At 36.6% G+C, this 18289-nt stretch overlaps 1 protein-coding gene across 1 annotated transcript; it reads right to left on the bottom strand.

Moving 5' to 3' along the window:
- Positions 1-9859: 9859 nt before the first annotated feature.
- LOC117343224 (golgin subfamily A member 6-like protein 1) lies at positions 9860-11337 on the bottom strand. The gene is made up of 3 exons (XM_033905599.1): positions 11053-11337; positions 10394-10707; positions 9860-10298 (listed from the first exon to the last, which is right to left on the bottom strand). The coding sequence occupies exons 1-3, from the start codon at positions 11335-11337 to the stop codon at positions 9860-9862; spliced, it is 1038 nt and encodes a 345-aa protein (XP_033761490.1).
- Between the last annotated feature and the right edge of the window lie 6952 nt (positions 11338-18289).

The raw sequence follows: 18289 nt of genomic DNA, 5'->3' as shown, positions 1-18289 counted from the left end.
TTCAGAGCTATGCTGAGGATTGTGACCACTGCAGTGTTGATTCCTTTGATACTGTGCCAGAATGACATTACGGATTTACATAATGAAGACCCTGGTACCCTGTTGGACGTGTTCAATAGACTCTCCGTACTCGAATACTGGTACATGTACGTAGATATAGAGAAAAGGTGGCAAAATGACCAGATTCGTATGAATGACCTGGAAAAACAACGAATAGCCGACCGGAGCCGAATTACATATCTAGAAAAACAATACCACATCTACCAACAATGTATTGCTGACTTTAAACAAATACTGAATATCATCATTGTATCACCGACAATGAGAAAGAAATGGTCGACACCAAATGTATTGCTGACCTTGACGAAAGCTGACAACGAGCCTGTGATTGACCATGAAAAGGAGATGAAAGCTGAAAACAAACGTTTGGCTGAAATTCAGAACGAAAGGGAAACGGACAGCAAACGTATAATTGATCTTCCGAATAAACAAAAGGTTTTCAGCAAACGTGTCATTGTCATTGAACAGAGGAGGAAGGAGGGTAACAAACTTATTGTTAACTTAGATCAGCGTCTCCATGTCCACGAATACGAGGATGACATGATAAAACGCGGTAGTACCGCAAACGATATTGTGGACATCGTGAAAAGCGAGTTTCACCTGGAAATAGAAATGTTGCTTTCCATGCGTTCCTTACGAATGTCTACACTTCTGCAAGTAACCAAATGTCGGAGGTGCGTACGATACTGGTACCGGGACATTTACCTGTGAAGCCAGGTGTGTACATATTCCATTGGAAAATTGCTTGAAAAATTACTGATTCTGTGATTATTTGAAATGCTTGCCATGCCTTAGACAGATGGTTACCGGTATCATTTTGTAGATGTCAAATGAGACGTTATGACAGGTACCACATACAATTCTAGGGACGCTAGCACTTCCAGAGTACCTAGGTTTATCATCAATAACCCATAGCAGCCCATTAGGGTTTTTCGCTTATTTTGATAAGACGTATATTCAATAGAAAAAATGTCAACGCTTGTGCAACCGGATTTTGAAAATCTTATTTTTATGGGCGAAAAAAACTATAATCAACGCTTGTGCAACCGGATTTTGAAAATCTTATTTTTATGGGCGAAAAAAACTATAAAGGCACGAATTATAGCAGATATTCTTCTTCAGCGCTCTTTGCACTAAGCATTTCGCTAAATTATGATTGTGCTAAGCTGCAGTCTCTGTGGGTTGTTTTACGCGGCAAGTACTGTGAGTGCACCAAATCATCCTTGCAGTAATCGTTTTAAAATTTGTCGTTCGCTAAAATTTAAATCCGCCTGTCCTATAATACGTTGAGCACAATTTACAATTTTTGACAATTTGTTTATTCTCGTAAACAGTTTAGTGTAGAGAATAAGAATACAGACAAATGCACGACATTGTTTAGACTGCCAATATTCTTTGATCACCGAACTTGTAACTTCCTATCCTCAAATATAATTTGTTAAGACAGAGAAAAGCATACCGACTATATTTAACAAACGCATATAAAAGAAATTTGTAACAGTTGAAATTTATTATAACGCGTGGAATCGATTATCTTATCTAAAACGCAATAGAATTATATAAAATAATCAAAAGTATTTCCAAGGGAAGAATTTATACGGGAATTTCTGCTATATCTAAAATGTTATCAATTGTAAACATATCACCGTTCAATTACACAAGGGATATAAAAAATATATTGGTTCAAAGACTTGTGATAACATGTATAAATCAGACTTATACGGACTACGGTTATTATGACAAATGTTCGGCAGTCGTGCAGCCAGTCCTTATACAATCCCTAGTCCGAAGACCGAGAGGTTTTCTTATGTCGTCGGAGGAACAGATAAAGAATCCAATCTTGATCGTCTGGAGAAGTGTGTTGCATTGAATTATTCCCACGTCCATTAAAAGGGATAAAACCCCCAGTAAACCATAGATGTATACTTCGTAAATTTCTCATAGAAAACAACAAATTATTGGCACTGTTAAGACATACAATCTGAGGAAATAACGTGTTTAAAGAGTCTGGTTCATCTCCGCACGGTGATAGGAATCATAGCATTCATCACAGGGGCGAGCGCTCAACCCAGTGGCTAAAAGTGCGGCGGTGTCAAGGGAGACGTTAGGAAGATAAAGCTGTGTTTAGGTGTGTCTCGATATTCTCACTCGAGATCATGTTTTTGTGTCCTGCAAAACCCCCCAAGATTTCACCTTACATTGAAACATAAGCATTCGGCTATATTTATTACTTACGTCAATATAGAATTACAATAGTCGTGTAGTTTACACATACATGTACTTAATTATTTGAAAGTATACTTTTATATTTAGCAATGATAGATTTGTAATGAGTATATGGTATAAATAATCGATTTGCGTACACAGTTATGTTAAGGGACTTCTGTAAATCACTTAAATTTCCTGAATATTTTATTTCGCGAACTTTCCTCTTCAGACATATTCGTGAACAAATGATTTGGTGAACTTTGATCTAGAAAGGACTTTAAATTCACGAATGATGAGCTACACGAGTCACGGTCTCTGTAAGTTTTCTATATTGGTAACCGATAACTCGTTAAAGGTATTACCTTTTCGTACAAATTACAAATAATCGCGAAGGATTTAAATTCGCTATTGACTCTCCTCGCGAAAATAAATCTATCGCGAAATAGAAGTGATTAACAGTATGCCTTTTGAAGAACGGCTGAATTACATGTTATCAAGAAGTCCTTTTTCTGTAATCGAGACAAGTCACATATGAACCTATGAAAGATATATTTATCATTATAGAATTAAGACAATTTTCAAATACACATGTAGAATGCAAAAAAAATAATGAAATGGCTCGATAACCTACAAATACAAACCGTAGGAGTAGGCTTGGGATACACTTGTTCATTTAAGGGGAATGATAGTTATTTCATCTAAAAGTTATACCACGATGACAGGTGTTGACTATCGGAAGCACTAACAGCACACGGTTTTGAAGGGACAAATCGTCGACACCATGATCTCATGACGTCAGACTTGTTCAGAGCTCGTAGGTATGTCATTGTGACAACCCCAGTTCTAATTTGTTAAAATTTACCTTACCTGGATATGACCGATAATCAAACGACAGGTGACGTCGATGAATCAGAAGGTACTTACTCTTCCGGAACACCTGGTCGTATTCTCTTTCTACTTTTTAATTGTCTCCGTGTTCATCTGTATATTTGTATCTTTTTTTACGTATCCCCTCATCTGTCGATTTTGAGTGAGAATAAGGTTATGTTCACAACTCGGATTTTTCTTTGTATCCCTACAACATTAGTAGGAAATCAATTCCTTATTGTATACTTTAACCGAGGTCAAGACATGTCGCACAACTTGTTCGTGTAAGATGTTTTATGAGGGGCTGTATAGTTCGGACGACAACAGAAATTATATGTTCAAGGCTGCTGACACGACGTTTTGTCGGACGTGATGATGATGCGTGACCGGAAATGAGAACTCATTAAATAACCTCGGACGCCATTTCCGATATAGCGGGGTGATTAGTCTCCCAGAGTGCACCGCGGTCTCAATATCATCTCAATAAACACAACACGCTAGTCATTTCCAACCTTAAATTAGCTGGTTTTGTCAGTTTGGTATAAATATTTTGCTTAATGTTACTACGTCAGAAATTATTTCACCAAAAATGTAATTTATGACCTAGTAGTCACATACACACATTACGTCTGTAGTTTACCAAATTGTGTTTTGTTTGCAAAACTTTAATTGTATACAAAATAATGTTTTGGTATCGAATGTTATTTATATATAAATGTCTGCTGTGAATATCTTGACAATATGCGTGGTAATGAATGAACTAATTTTCTCATCGACAACTAATAGATCACAACTTAAAATACATTAAGTTAACGACTACAGTGTACCTCATGTTGTAATAAGTGTTCAATCCCAGATTGAAAGACAGACAGAAAGATCATTTGTCATATTTACATGCGTTGCGAAATAAACCACATTAATTTTGACAATTATTTTTCTGTGCTTCTTTCCTCATTGTTCGCCATTTTGTTACGATGTAAATAATCATGTACTCGAGGTAACGTTGCTAGACCAAGTAGCGTATTCAGCACGCGCAAACTTTTGTGTATCAGAGTTACCTCCCTTTGATCAGAACGAATCATGAATGGATACTGAAGATAAGTGATGATATTGAATACAAACGTACCTCATTCCACATTGGGACAATGGTGAGGCTACATATTATAGGCCAGTATTTTGCTTAATTATTCGTGTTTCAATCATTAAGCAAACATCCTCTTTGTCAAAGGAGACATTAGGCAAAATAAAAGTTGTTAAGAAAGATGAGATCTATCCGAAATGTCGCCCCTTACCAATCATGTAATAAGTGAAGAAAGGGCGAGGGGGAAAGATGTGAGAAACTTTCTCAATAGTGTGTCCTCATATCAATGGCGGCGATATCAGTTAGATAGAAAGTGACACGAGCTTTGTTGTCTTTTGAGATAACATTTTAAAATGATCCTTGAATCCTTATTTCATTTCATTTTAACTGATCTAAATAGATGAGCATCTATTAGAAAGAAAGAAAGAAAGAAAGAAAGAAAGAAAGAAAGAGTGGTCTTATCATTTTTATTAAAATGAAATATTCATAAAAATCCAATATCTTAACAGGTTCAAACCCTACTTACCATAAACGATATTTTACAAGGAAGAATTTCGTTCCGAAAGCTACATGTAATTTTGTCTTGAGGTCTTGAAATGTTGTTGTACTTACATTATTAGCCCGCAGAAAGTGCATTAGAACTGCAAATGCTGTCCCCACCGAAGATACACTGTCGAAGCTTCTTCTTTTTAATGATTTCATATAGCCTTGACGTAAATACGAATATATCCAATCCGTAGTCGATTCAGACAGTATTTATTGATAATAGACGTCCTTTTGTCTTTATTAGATAACTTTTTACATACAAAAGGTTTCCACCAGTCTCGACCTGTTTATCAGCTGTCTTGTTCTGTCACAGAATAACTTATGTATGGACATATTTTTGTCTCCAATGTGGCCCTAGACACAGAGAAACAGCCTACCGCCACCCCCTCTAATACAAGGAAACGTAGCTCCTGCGCCCCCCCCCCCCCCCCCCCCCCCCTCCCTCCCCCCGAATTCCGTTAACCGTCTACACGGTGGACATGCAGTGACGGACAGTACAGGTTCATTAGTCTCCTACCGGTACGGGGGACTATATGTTTTCTCCCCGTCCGTCTTGTACATACACATGTATGTCCATTCATTCCATCAAACTCCACACCAAGATAAAGGACCATATCATCGCGGACAGATTCGAGTTTGAGGGGTTTAAGGTCAAGGTCAAGGTCACTGATAGTATTTTTTTAAGCGGCGGCCGGTAGGAGACCTGTATAGCTTCAGCAATACTCTATATTCTAAGTTTAAATTTAGTTTAACTAAGTAAATTGTTGCAATTAGTATGATATATCACGAACAGATATTTTTGTCAAAATCCATTTTCATCATTTCTAAACGGTTGTACTATTTCTCATAGATGGCGTTTTGTTGTAGATAACATTAAAAAAATGTATTGTTCCTCTTTAATCATTCTCTCCTGCCGTTGGCACTTTATCCATGCACTGCCGTACACGTGTTTTATAGATTATGGATAAGACCATATCAGGATTGGGAATAGCTCGTACACGTGACTTCGATAAATATCAGATCATATTTGTCAATTTTCTTTAAATATATCACAAATCATTGGAGGCACATCAATTATTTATTTGGTAAAACTTTCAAATAAAAAAAAGTGCTCGACGGACAAAATTAATTTGATCAGTCCTACTCTGACTGCTGCTTCAGATGGCATAGCAGTGATAGTGGTATATGAGAAACTACTATAATGTTCAACACAAAGTGACAGATATCTAAGATCATCTTGAAGATCAATGGAAATAAATTAATCTGTAGAAGCTCAGCAGCTTGCCCTGTCATCCAATACTATTATATAGCCTAGTCAATTATCTCTTTTATCTAAAACAACAATTAAGTGTCTGTAGAGGATACAACTTCATCGAAAACTAATCCCACTCTGTTAATAATTCATCTGCGTCTTTTATTCTCGAAGTTTGCAGGCGGCTGATAACAGCTCAATTAGATATCATCTGTATCACTACGCGACCACCACAAAAAGCTGCTACCTCTCTTGAGGGTAATTCGGTTGGGGACCGGAATGCCAACATCTATATATAATCCCGCTAATGAACGCGGCCTCCCTATACTGAAAAGGAGGGGTGATTTGAACTATAACGTTATTGAATTCTGGGAACAAAACGCATATTATTCGGACTCGGCAGATGGCCTCGCGATATGTGAGGCTGTGAGTTGTCGATCTCGGTGTGATTCCTGACAGGAAATATGTCCCTAGTGTCCTCGGCTTTGTATTTGTGTTAGACAGTGGTCATTGTATTGGCCAGCACAGTTGGAGTTATGATAGTCATGGAAATAACGACGAGAGAGAACCATCTAACTCACACAATTCAACACATACATGATAAACTGCTTTACGAACTACCTCCATTGTTATATGCGTTGTTTAGTTACTCATTTGTAATATAGACATATAAATAAAACAATAACAAAGATTATTGAGGCTTCGTTATAGTACAGAACTCCAAAAACGATCTCATGAAATTTGACATTTCTTTTTCTCCTTAACATAAAGGTGATTGGTCAAAGCACTTGTTTGAATGAGGTCATCACGAGCCCAAAAAGACCACAAATAACAAAAGTAAAACATGATACTGACGCAATACTTTTGTGATAGAGTTGCGTTCACAAAACTTTGCCTTTTCCGACGATATTATGCTATAAAAAAATGCAAATTCAACAGAAATGCGCGTGTGAGAATTACCAAGGTATACACAGTTTTATAAGTACATTATATGTATGTCCATACGTAAAAGATCATAAATCAACACAGGAAATGAGACATTCTACAGGCAAATTTTAAAGAAAATAATAGATCGTTAACCTTACCAATCATTCATTATCGTACAGAGGCTGAGAATAGATCATCTACAAGCATATGCCAGACCACAGTGTGTAGTAGATGTTAAAATATCGTAATCGCCACACATGACTTGTCTCGGGTACCTCTATGTAATTTGTCACTACTAAAGAAATTAATTGAACATTACCATATACGATAATCTTGAAGAAATGAATTGTTTCCTATTTAAATGTTTCATGTCAAACTTACTAATACTGAAAACATCAAAACGAGATCACTATCAAGTTCAAATCTGCGTTATGTAAGATTCCTAAAATATTTTTGGTACCAATTTTGACACATTCGAATTATTGATAACTATAATGAATAGCCGGCATCTATTTTCTCTTCCATTAAATTCTTAACAAATTCAGAAATTTAATCTACCGCCTGGTGAATTTCAAATGAAAAAGAATGTCTAGAGCTTTCACTTTCGAGACGCCGTCTTGTATAATCCAACTTTTCTATTGCTCTAATCATCGGGCCGTTTATCCTATTATTTATTCATAGTTGCGATATGGTAATTGAATATAAGTTAAGTCATGCGATTCTAACAAATTAAAATAATCAGCATTTCTATCGAAATCCTGATAGGATATTAAGCCAATTTTAACCAAAAATAATAAGATTGGGCTTAAAACCAATCACATTCATTGTCACTTTTTTCAATTTTTTGACGTAGACGCTATCAGACGATTGAAGATCAATGGCTGAAATTCTTGTAACCAGAACGTTATCACAGAATTTCATGAATTCTTTATGAACTGCCAACGGTCGGAAATTAATCTCCCAGTTTTGTCATTTTTCCACATTAGTAGGAGATTAAGGCTTTAGCTTTACACAAGAGGGATATCGTCATCATTGTTAGAATGCAGTGGTTGCAGGCAGATTCAATTTATCAACAGAAAGGACGACGGAATGATTTAATGCATGGAGCTAAAATGGTGATGACTTGCTCAATTTTTTCTTATTATTTTTGTTGAGTTGTTTCACACGCAATATTTGGATTAAAGTGAAGTGATAACAAGGCGTCTTTTAATAAGCGCTTCAGACTATGACAGCGTGATTCTTCTGTAAACAGGCGTCACCTGATCCGTTTCTGTTGCAATTGACGGTTTGCTCACACGATAGGGAAGTTTAAGAAACTGATATGGCGATAGCCCTTCCTTCTTCCCTCGGCAGTGCTGATTTCTTGTAAGAACAAAAGCGATAAACACAGAAAAAATGTCTAAAATTGAAAACAAAAGATACAGCAATGGAAAGTAAATCAAATCCTGATTGATAATCAATAGAAACTATGGCAAAAATAAGCACGAATAGATTTACATGGGACAGATTTGAAAGTACAAGGAAAATAAGACCGGGGGTTTCAGGGGAGTCAACGTCTTAATAGATAACTAGTAAGGGTGATGATAACGACCCCCCGCGACCAAATAATGTACCGCGAGTAGTCACGTGATGTGCTGTCATATGTACCTCACGTAACAATTGTCGTCATAGAAACATATAGAAGCAACAGAGATCCCGTTTGTTTGTTTGTTTTAACGTCCCCACAACAACCAGGGTCATACGAGAACGGTAACGAAACCATAGTTCTAACTCGTAATCAATAACACGAGGACACAGTAGGAAAATAAAAATCTAGATTTCCAAGGAAAAATACACATTGTTTGAAGTATAATTTGAAGTTTGAAGTAAATTTCACACCATGGTATTATTTTGATGAATACTATATTATAACGATCGCTCCATCCGGGTCTTGGGGATCCCTCTCTGATACCACACATCCGAAATTGATCAATTGAGTTTAATTTTTATTATCTAGGTTTTTGCATTATGAAAAGGTCATTATACATGTTTCATGCACGTTATAAATGAGTAATATAAGTCCATGTTACATGTATGCAGCATATACAGCGTACCATATAACATATAATGACGTGTTTAATGAAAATAATCATAATTGCTTGTGGGGAAATGGAACAACACATCGATTTTACAATAGATGGTTACAACACAGCTGTCACCCGTCAAACACACCACAGTGCCTGTTTGTTTTTATTCATTGACGTAAGTTTTATTTTCTACAGTAAAGGACATTTGTAATGGTGTATAAATATGGATGATTTCGAATTGTATTTAAGTCAAGCCCGCCTGTTACAAAGTCGAGATGTACTTCCATTAGCAGAACAACTTGACAAGCTTTTAGGGATAGAGGAAGAATGGGCTGTATGATTTGTCAGAACTAACATGCTACATTTTATTAGCCAGACCTAGTATTTCCGTACCGAAAGAAAATATGTAAAACAAAAAGCATATTATTATAATGGCACCTTTTCAACTAAATGCTCTCTCGAAACTTAAATACTCCCACGAAACTGTTCAATACTATCACGAAACTGTTCTATACTATCACGAAACTGTTCAATGTTCTCACGAAACTGTTCTATACTCTCACGGAACTGTTCAATACTATCACGAAACTGTTCTATACTATCACGAAACTGTTCTATACTATCACAAAACTGTTCTATACTATCACGAAACTGTTCTATACTATCACGAAACTGTTTAATACTATCACGAAACTGTTCTATACTATCACGAAACTGTTTAATACTCTCACGAAACTGTTCTATACTATCACGAAACTGTTCTATACTATCACAAAACTGTTCTATACTATCACGAAACTGTTCTATACTATCACGAAACTGTTCTATACTATCACGAAACTGTTTAATACTCTAACGAAACTGTTCTATACTATCACGAAATTGTTCAATGCTCTCACGAAACTGTTCTATACTATCACAAAACTGTTCTATACTATCACGAAACTGTTCTATACTATCACGAAACTGTTCTATACTATCACGCAACAGTTCTATACTATCACGGAACTGTTCTATACTATCACGAAACTGTTCAATGCTATCACAAAACTGTTCTATACTCTCACGAAACTGTTCTATACTATCACGAAACTGTTCTATACTATCACGAATCTGTTTAATGCTATCACGAAACTGTTCAATGCTCTCAGGCAACTGTTCTATACTCTCAGGAAACTGTTCAATGCTCTCACGAAACTGTTCAATGCTATCACGAAACTGTTCAATGCTCTCACGAAACTGTTCTATACTATCACAAAACTGTTCTATACTATCACGAAACTGTTCAATGCTATCACAAAACTGTTCTATACTATCACAAAACTGTTCAATACTATCACGAAACTGTTCTATACTATCACAAAACTGTTCTATACTATCACAAACTGTTTTATACTATCACGAAACTGTTCTATACTATCACGAAACTGTTCTATACTATCACGAAACTGTTCTATACTATCACAAAACTGTTTAATACTCTCACGAAACTGTTCAATGCTATCACAAAACTGTTCTATACTATCACAAAACTGTTCTATACTATGACGAAACTGTTCTATACTATCACCAAACTGTTCTATGTTATCACGAAACTGTTCTATACTATCACAAAAATGTTCTATACTATCACGAAACTGTTCTATACTATCACGAAACTGTTCTATACTATCACAAAACTGTTTAATACTCTCACGAAACTGTTTAATACCACCACAAACTGTTTAAAACTATCACAAAACTGTTCTATACTATCACAAAACTGTTCTATACTATCACGAAACTGTTATATACTATCACGAAACTGTTCTGTACTATCACGAAACTGTTCAATGCTATCACGAAACTGTTCTATACTATCATGAAACTGTTTAATACTATCACGAAACTGTTCTATATTATCACGAAACTGTTCTGTACTATCACGAAACTGTTCAATGCTATCACGAAACTGTTCTAAACTATCACAAAACTGTTCTATACTATCACGAAACTGTTTAATACTCTCACGAAACTGTTTAATACCACCACAAACTGTTCTATACTATCACAAACTGTTCAATGCTATCACAAAACTGTTCTATACTATCACGAAACTGTTCTATACTATCACGAAACTGTTCTATACTATCACGAATCTGTTTAATGCTATTACGAAACTGTTCAATTCTCACACGAAACTGTTCAATGCTCTCACGAAACTGTTCAATTCTCTCACGAAACTGTTCAATTCTCTCACGAAAATGTTCAATGCTCTCACGAAACTGTTCAATGCTCTCACGAAATTGTTTATTGCTCTCACAACTAATGTTTCCACTGTACAGCCTCATCACGACACTGATCAGTACCTTGGTAAATGTCACTCCTTTATGTAACCTTTGAGTAGAAGCCTCCGCTGTTGTCCATGTAGCCCATTGGATAGCAGAATTTCACTTCCATGATGTAATCCCCTAATTTGTTTCACTTATAATTATCTATAATCCGTCCTGTGTTCTCAGTAAACTGATTGTCTGAGATAGTAAGTAATTAAAGTCGACCCTGTAGTCTAACTAGAGTATTCCATTCTAGTACGCTCCCTTACTAATTTCTCAGTCACATGTATTTATCATTTTCATTCAATTTGTCAAAGATTGGATAAAATATGTATGAAGTGTGATGTTGCGATTACAGTAATGCGTTTAGATGATGAGTTCATAGTTTCCACTCGCGGACAATATGTATAACAATATAACGACGAATAGGACGAATTAAAAGTAAAAAGCTATTTTGGTATGCGATATCTGCCGTTTACACTACATTAATGTTTAAGGGTACGCTAAAAACCACATTGATTATTATCAAGAGATGAAACTATTTATATGAGCAAAACAACATTTTCGAAATTAGAAATCTTTTATCCATTTTTCTATTAGGACCATAAGAATCATTTGGGCTACATCATAATGTCATAATTATAAACTATATTGATTGGAGTGACACGTGACACGTAAAATACAATCAATTGTACGTTTAAGTTTACATCGGTGTCTGTATGACAACGTAGCCCAAAACATTGAATGCGCATTCTTTTTGCTTGTTTTTGACGACGTGACGCGTCTTTGTCATTTTTTATAGATGGCGCTAACTCGTGTTCTGATTTAGGACGGTGAGATAGTGGTCGCATAATGATGGTTTAATGTGGATGCCAATGTAATCGATTATATATGTATTTATATTTACTCTCACTGAATCCGTTATCATAAATTCGTTGATGACAAGGCGCACGATGCTGACTTTACTTCTGTAATCTGAGGAAGCATTTGGAATGGAACGTGTATGGGTTATTGTTCACTGATAAATGGTTGAAAACCAGTATCCATGCTTACTATTGCTGTTTTGGTTAATATACATATCGGCGTTTTATATATATATAACGCCGATATGTATATTAATTAGGGGCCGCGGTGGCCGAGTGGTTAAGGTGTCCCGACACTTTATCACTAGCCTTCCACCTCTGGGTTGCGAGTTCGAAACCTAAGTGGGGCAGTTGCCTGGTACTGATCGTAGACCGGTGGTTTTTCTCCGGTTACTCCGGCTTTCCTCCACCTCCAAAACCTGGCACGTCCTTAAATGACCCTGGCTGTTAATATGACGTTAAACAAAAACAAACAAACAAGCATGTCGTATCCATCCAAATATGGTAACGTGCATATCTCTCAACAACTTATCCCCGGTCCCAATCTCCAATATACTGGTCTCCTAACCCATGTTTTAGGCTCACGGCATCCATTATACTGATTTACATACCCATGTAATTTAAGATGTCAATCAAACCCAATGTCTCAATTATTTCTTTAGAAGATAACACTTGTATGAGGACTATTTTCGGGGTAGGAGATTCTGGTATTTAAAGGTTTTCCGAACGGAACAGAATGTCAAGGTGACAATTCATCTGACTGTAACCATATCAACCGCGGAAAAAACGAGATTTTGATTGAGGGAACGCATTTATCGACATCAAGGAGATTACAAGCATGCAGTACAGAAACCAACCAATCTTAGATTCCGGACGCATTTCGCGACAAGGAAGGGATTACAGACATATAGTAAAGAAACCAACTAATCTTAAGATTCCGGACACATAAGTGACAAGGAAGGGATTACAAGAATGTAGTAAAGAAACCAACCAGTCTTATATCCGGATACATTTAGCGACAAGGAAGGGACTGCCAGAATTTAGCAGACAACAAACCACCTTCGCTTTTCACTTGTTTTCATCTATAAGCATATTCGGTCGATGGAACAGCGTATTAAAGGAAACATATGGTTTACACATGCTTCGATTTGTATTTTGTTCCCTGACGATCTTGAATTTTATTAAGTTTAAGTTTCATTGTGTAAATAAAATATTTAACATTTACAATGGACCAATTAAGATGGAACAAAGTGATTTCTGTCATATGGATCTGCGTCAATATCTTGGGACCTTTTTGTCACATTTAACCACAAAACTGATGACACACAAATGAAAGGTTTGCAGTTAGTTCGTCCTATTAGGGTATACTGAGGACATTAGCAGTAGGAGATGGGTGTACGAGTATTAACAACAGGAATGGGAACTGTGTTCGACAGTCAGAAATTGAGAAATCCTCCAGTAAGTGTCTGCAGAATAAATATAATGTACCTTGTTTATTTGTTCTTAAAAATCATTATTGCACAATTTGTCTTACGATAACAACTGTTATCATGTGTGAGCCAACCTACCTAGTCTGACATTATTTTCCTGATCTTTCCATGACATACACGTAATTACTATGTTAGTTTTGCCTTCGTTTTAAAGGCTACGAGGTTTGAAGTACAGGCAACACGTAAATACATTCTTGTTTGTTCATTAACCTGAAAATGTTTTATGTTGAAACCTTAACCTTCGAAATATGCATGTCCAACGCACGGGAGGCCGTCCTTAAATGACCTTAGCTGTTAATAGGACGTTAAACAAAATAAACCAAACCAAACCAATTGTCGAATGTTTGAATTTCCATTGAGACCGTCTCGGGGAGAACAGAAATGTCAAGAACTACCTAAATCTCAACCATTCTCCAAAATAAGTTCGGGCATCACATCTCTTGGCAGTTCTATAACTGAGTGACACTCCATCACTGAGACAATTCAGGGTGGCATTTTAATCTACCTTCCTCCCTGTCGTTGGCTATCTACCACACCTGATTATGTATCTTGTTGAACAATGACTTGGCATTTATTTACGTTTGGGGATAACATTGTATTTTCATTGTCAGTCATATATTGTACTTCTGATTTAGATATTTAAAGAGCAATCTTCTGGTTGCAAGAATTTGACAGAGACACACATGCCTTTATATAAGATGTTAATAATGATACGACATCTCTATGTTCGGGTGTGAGACATATTTGTTTTTCATCCCTTTAAGTGCTTTCATTTAATTTTGATTTGTGATGCAAAATTATCTTAGATGTCAAACCCCTTATAAAGACAAATATTTCAATTTATATTTGAGACCAAGGTAAACATCAACTCCATCATATTGTCATATTTAGCTAATAAACAAATAGCTGAAAATCTAAAGCCTAATAAATGTATTTACCAAACATGGAAAATTGACATAAATAACCGACGATGACAGTGTTTGTTCATTTAAAGGTTGATACTTGTAAAGATGACGAAGCAAAATATACAAAACTATGGCGCGTTGTCGGGGACACTCAGATAGATTTACGTATTTAATCTTCCACGTGCCAGCACATTCTGCCCTATTACTCACATGTACCTGTCGAACAGGTGTCAAACAACACAGTTACCTGACAGGTGGACGTGGGGTACGGTAAACATGTGATCCGACGTCCAGCGGTGTGCGGATGGATATGGTGATAAACGTGACCTTGCTTCACAGTGACGTATCATGGCTATCGGTATTACTACGCGTAAGGTAAACATCCGTATCGTCACTGGAAGATAGATGCGTGTCTTAATCCTTTTAAAGGGGATCCGACTTTGAGCAAATAATTAAATTCACAAAGAAATATTCTCAAGCAACACAGTATTTTCATTTATTGACCTTTTATTTTTTCTTAACAAATTGGAATCAAGTTAGATAGTAACTTAAAGTTATTGTACTGTTTTCGATATACCAAATTGTTACAGAAAAGGATATATTCCTTCCTTCGGTCACATAAATCAAGTGATGCTTGCAATGTATTTTACATATAAAGATCGAATTGGTGTCCAGACGGATTCTTGGTTGAACGTTTGGGACGTTTTTAAATATCTTTTCTCCCTTCACCAGACTTACTTGGCATACTGGACATATATAAGTAATGGATCAAAGAAAACCCTGAGTCGCAGACATTTTGTAGAGAGTCCACATTTATTATGTCTAAGAGCAAATTTTGTGTTGATGACAAGTATCAAGACTACGGCAGCGTATTAGTGCCACCATAAGACCCTAAGTTTATGTTTGGTTTGGTTTGTTTTTGTTTAACGTCCTATTAACAGCCAGGGTCATTTAAGGACGTGCCAGGTTTTGGAGGTGGAGGAAAGCCGGAGTACACGGAGAAAAACCACCGGCCTACATTCAGTACCTGGCAACTGCCCCACGTAGGTTTCGAACTCGCAACCCAGAGGTGGAGGGCTAGTGGTAAAGTGTCGGGACACCTTAACCACTAGGCCACCGCGGCCCTAAGTTAATGTATGAGATATTAAGCTGTACACACACGATACTAATTTGTACGTATAAGATACCAAGTTGTACATACAAGATATTATTTTGTACGTATTAGATACTAAGTTAAACAAACAAGATACGATTTTGTACGTATTATATACGAAGTTGTACATACAAGATGCTATTTTGTACGTACAAGATACAAAGTTGTACATACAAGATATTATTTTGTACGTACAAGATACTAAGATGTACATACAAGATACTATTTTGTACGTATTATATACTAAGTTGTACATACAAGATACTATTTTGTACGTACAAGATACAAAGTTGTACATACAAGATATTATTTTGTACGTACAAGATACCAAGTTGTACATGCAAGTTACTATTTTGTACGTACAATATACTAAGATGTACATACAAGATACTATTCTGTACGTTTAATATATTAAGTTGTACATACAAGATACTATTTTGTACGTACAATATACTAAGATGTACATACATGATACTATTTTGTACATACAATATACTAAGATGTACATACAAGATACTATTTTGTACGTACAAGATACCAAGTTGTACATACAAGATATTATTTTGTACGTACAAGATAAAAAAAATCTACGCTGCCGTACAAGACATTTCAGTAAACACGTGACTGATATGTTGCTATGTAAGCTCTCCCTGCAGTATATGTCAGTTTGGAAATGTTAATTAACCCGGATGTGACCTAGATTTGCATGGTGGGTGTCATCTATAAAGCAAAATACTCCCGGATGTGTGATTGTGTCGTGTGGGTCAGCCTGTTGTTTTATATCGAAATATGACATTTATGGGTTAATGAACGTTCGGCCAATAACCTATATCTTATAAACTTGTGTGATTGTGTCGTGTGGACCTGACCAGTGGACCTGCTCTACGTGACACGTACTGATATCATTATTTACATATCGAGATATGAAATCAAATCGGTTATGACAGCCTGGAATGTTCTATATGATATACATGGGCGATGATGTAGTTTCATTAACGATATATATATAACCCACGTCCCCAGGAATTATTGTTGTTATGCCAGAATTTCAATAAATGTCATGGGTTTTGCTTATATCAGGAACCTTTAGTTTGTAATACATTACAAATACGTCTGAATATGTGGAATCTAACGGGGTGAGACACCTTAAGGGTCTAGGTAATTAGTGATACTGTAGGTAATTAATTGTGTGGGAAATGTGATGCGTATGGATTGGTTGGTGATGACGTGAAGGGAATACCAGCTCCTAGGAGGTGAAAGTTGCATTAGGGGGCTTATCTCTTAGCTCAATTTGCAGTCATCTTTGAATTAAATCACAAGAAAAAATACCGTGGAAGGTTTAAAGACCAGCTTTTCCGGTTCATTCTTAAATTTTGCTTGCCTTTTATTTTTAATCTTTTTTGGGGCATTTTGGCAAATAAAATATCGGAGAGCAGCTAGCGGATATTTTAAGTCATATTTGTAGGGTAATTCCTAATGTTTATATCGGGGGTGTTGTGGCAAGGCATTTTTGGCAGCGTATTTTTGTCAACAAACTTTTCTTTTCATCCCCACTTAGCCTAGCAGGCTTTAAATTGATGCTGTACTCCAAATGATAATCATTAATGTCTTGATAGAAACCACACGGTACCTTTGTCAGTAGATAAATTAATATTCCACCCTTGTAGGTGGCCACTTTCGTTCATATTTTGTTAGTGTTATTCTCGTTATGTGTGGAGAGACATACATTTAACTTTTACCTGAGCTGATTTTGAATATTAGTTTGTACAATAAAACCTGGTGTAGCAAGATGATTAGATGCACTTTAATTTGCGTCTTCAATTTCTCTGGAATATTGATATCGTAAAAACGATTTTAGTGGAGCCATAGTATGGCTTCTTCTCCCAGTATATTTAGTCAGGTGAGGTTACCCGAGTATGTTTCAAACATTCACCTAGCCTGACACTCTTATAAGATACATAGAATGGGAAAGTACATACCAAACCATACACCCATGTAAATACCAAACCATCAGGTAGGGCGTAAGAATTGTACCTGCTGCCCCCATTGCATGATCGTAAGAGGCGACTAAATTTGGGATCTTATCTTTTCTCTTCTTTCTGAACAACTTTCCTCTTCCTAATGTCTCCCTTGACAATGTCTCACTTTTGGCCTTTAGTTGAGCGTTCGCCCCTGTGAGGAAGGCTTTGGGTTCTGTCCCCTGGCCGAGACATACAAGAGTCTTTAAAAATGGTAGTTGCTGCTCCTGCTAAGCGCTCAGCATAAGTTGGACGACTGGTTTGCCCGTTGTCAGTATAATGTGACCGGGTGGGGTGTGCTGCTGGGTGTCTTCGGCAGTGTGCTTCAGTGAGGTAGCACTATAAATCGGCAAAAGTTCCGGCCTATCACAAGGAGACTTAACACGAACATACCGCAGCCTTCCAAAACACACATACGCACTCAGCACACGCATGCATGTCGCACGCACGGAAGGCCGTCCTAAAATGACCTTAGCTGTTAATAGGACGTTAAACAAAATAAACCAAACCAAACCAAAAAAAAGCCAAACCATACACCCAT

This window comes from Pecten maximus, chromosome 1, assembly GCF_902652985.1.
Source record: "Pecten maximus chromosome 1, xPecMax1.1, whole genome shotgun sequence".
Classification (NCBI taxonomy): Eukaryota; Metazoa; Mollusca; class Bivalvia; order Pectinida; family Pectinidae; genus Pecten; species Pecten maximus.
This window is presented reverse-complemented; position numbering and strand designations above follow the sequence as displayed.

Coding starts and splice junctions, on each gene's coding strand:
- LOC117343224 (XM_033905599.1), bottom strand. CDS start 11,337: ATGAGGCTGTACAGTGGAAACATTAGTTGTGAGAGCAATAAACAATTT. Junction 10,708..11,052: donor GCATTGAACAGTTTGTGATA/GTATAGAACAGT, acceptor GGTATTAAACAG/TTTCGTGAGAGTATTAAACA. Junction 10,299..10,393: donor TTTCGTGATAGTATAAAACA/GTTTGTGATAGT, acceptor GTTTTGTGATAG/CATTGAACAGTTTCGTGATA.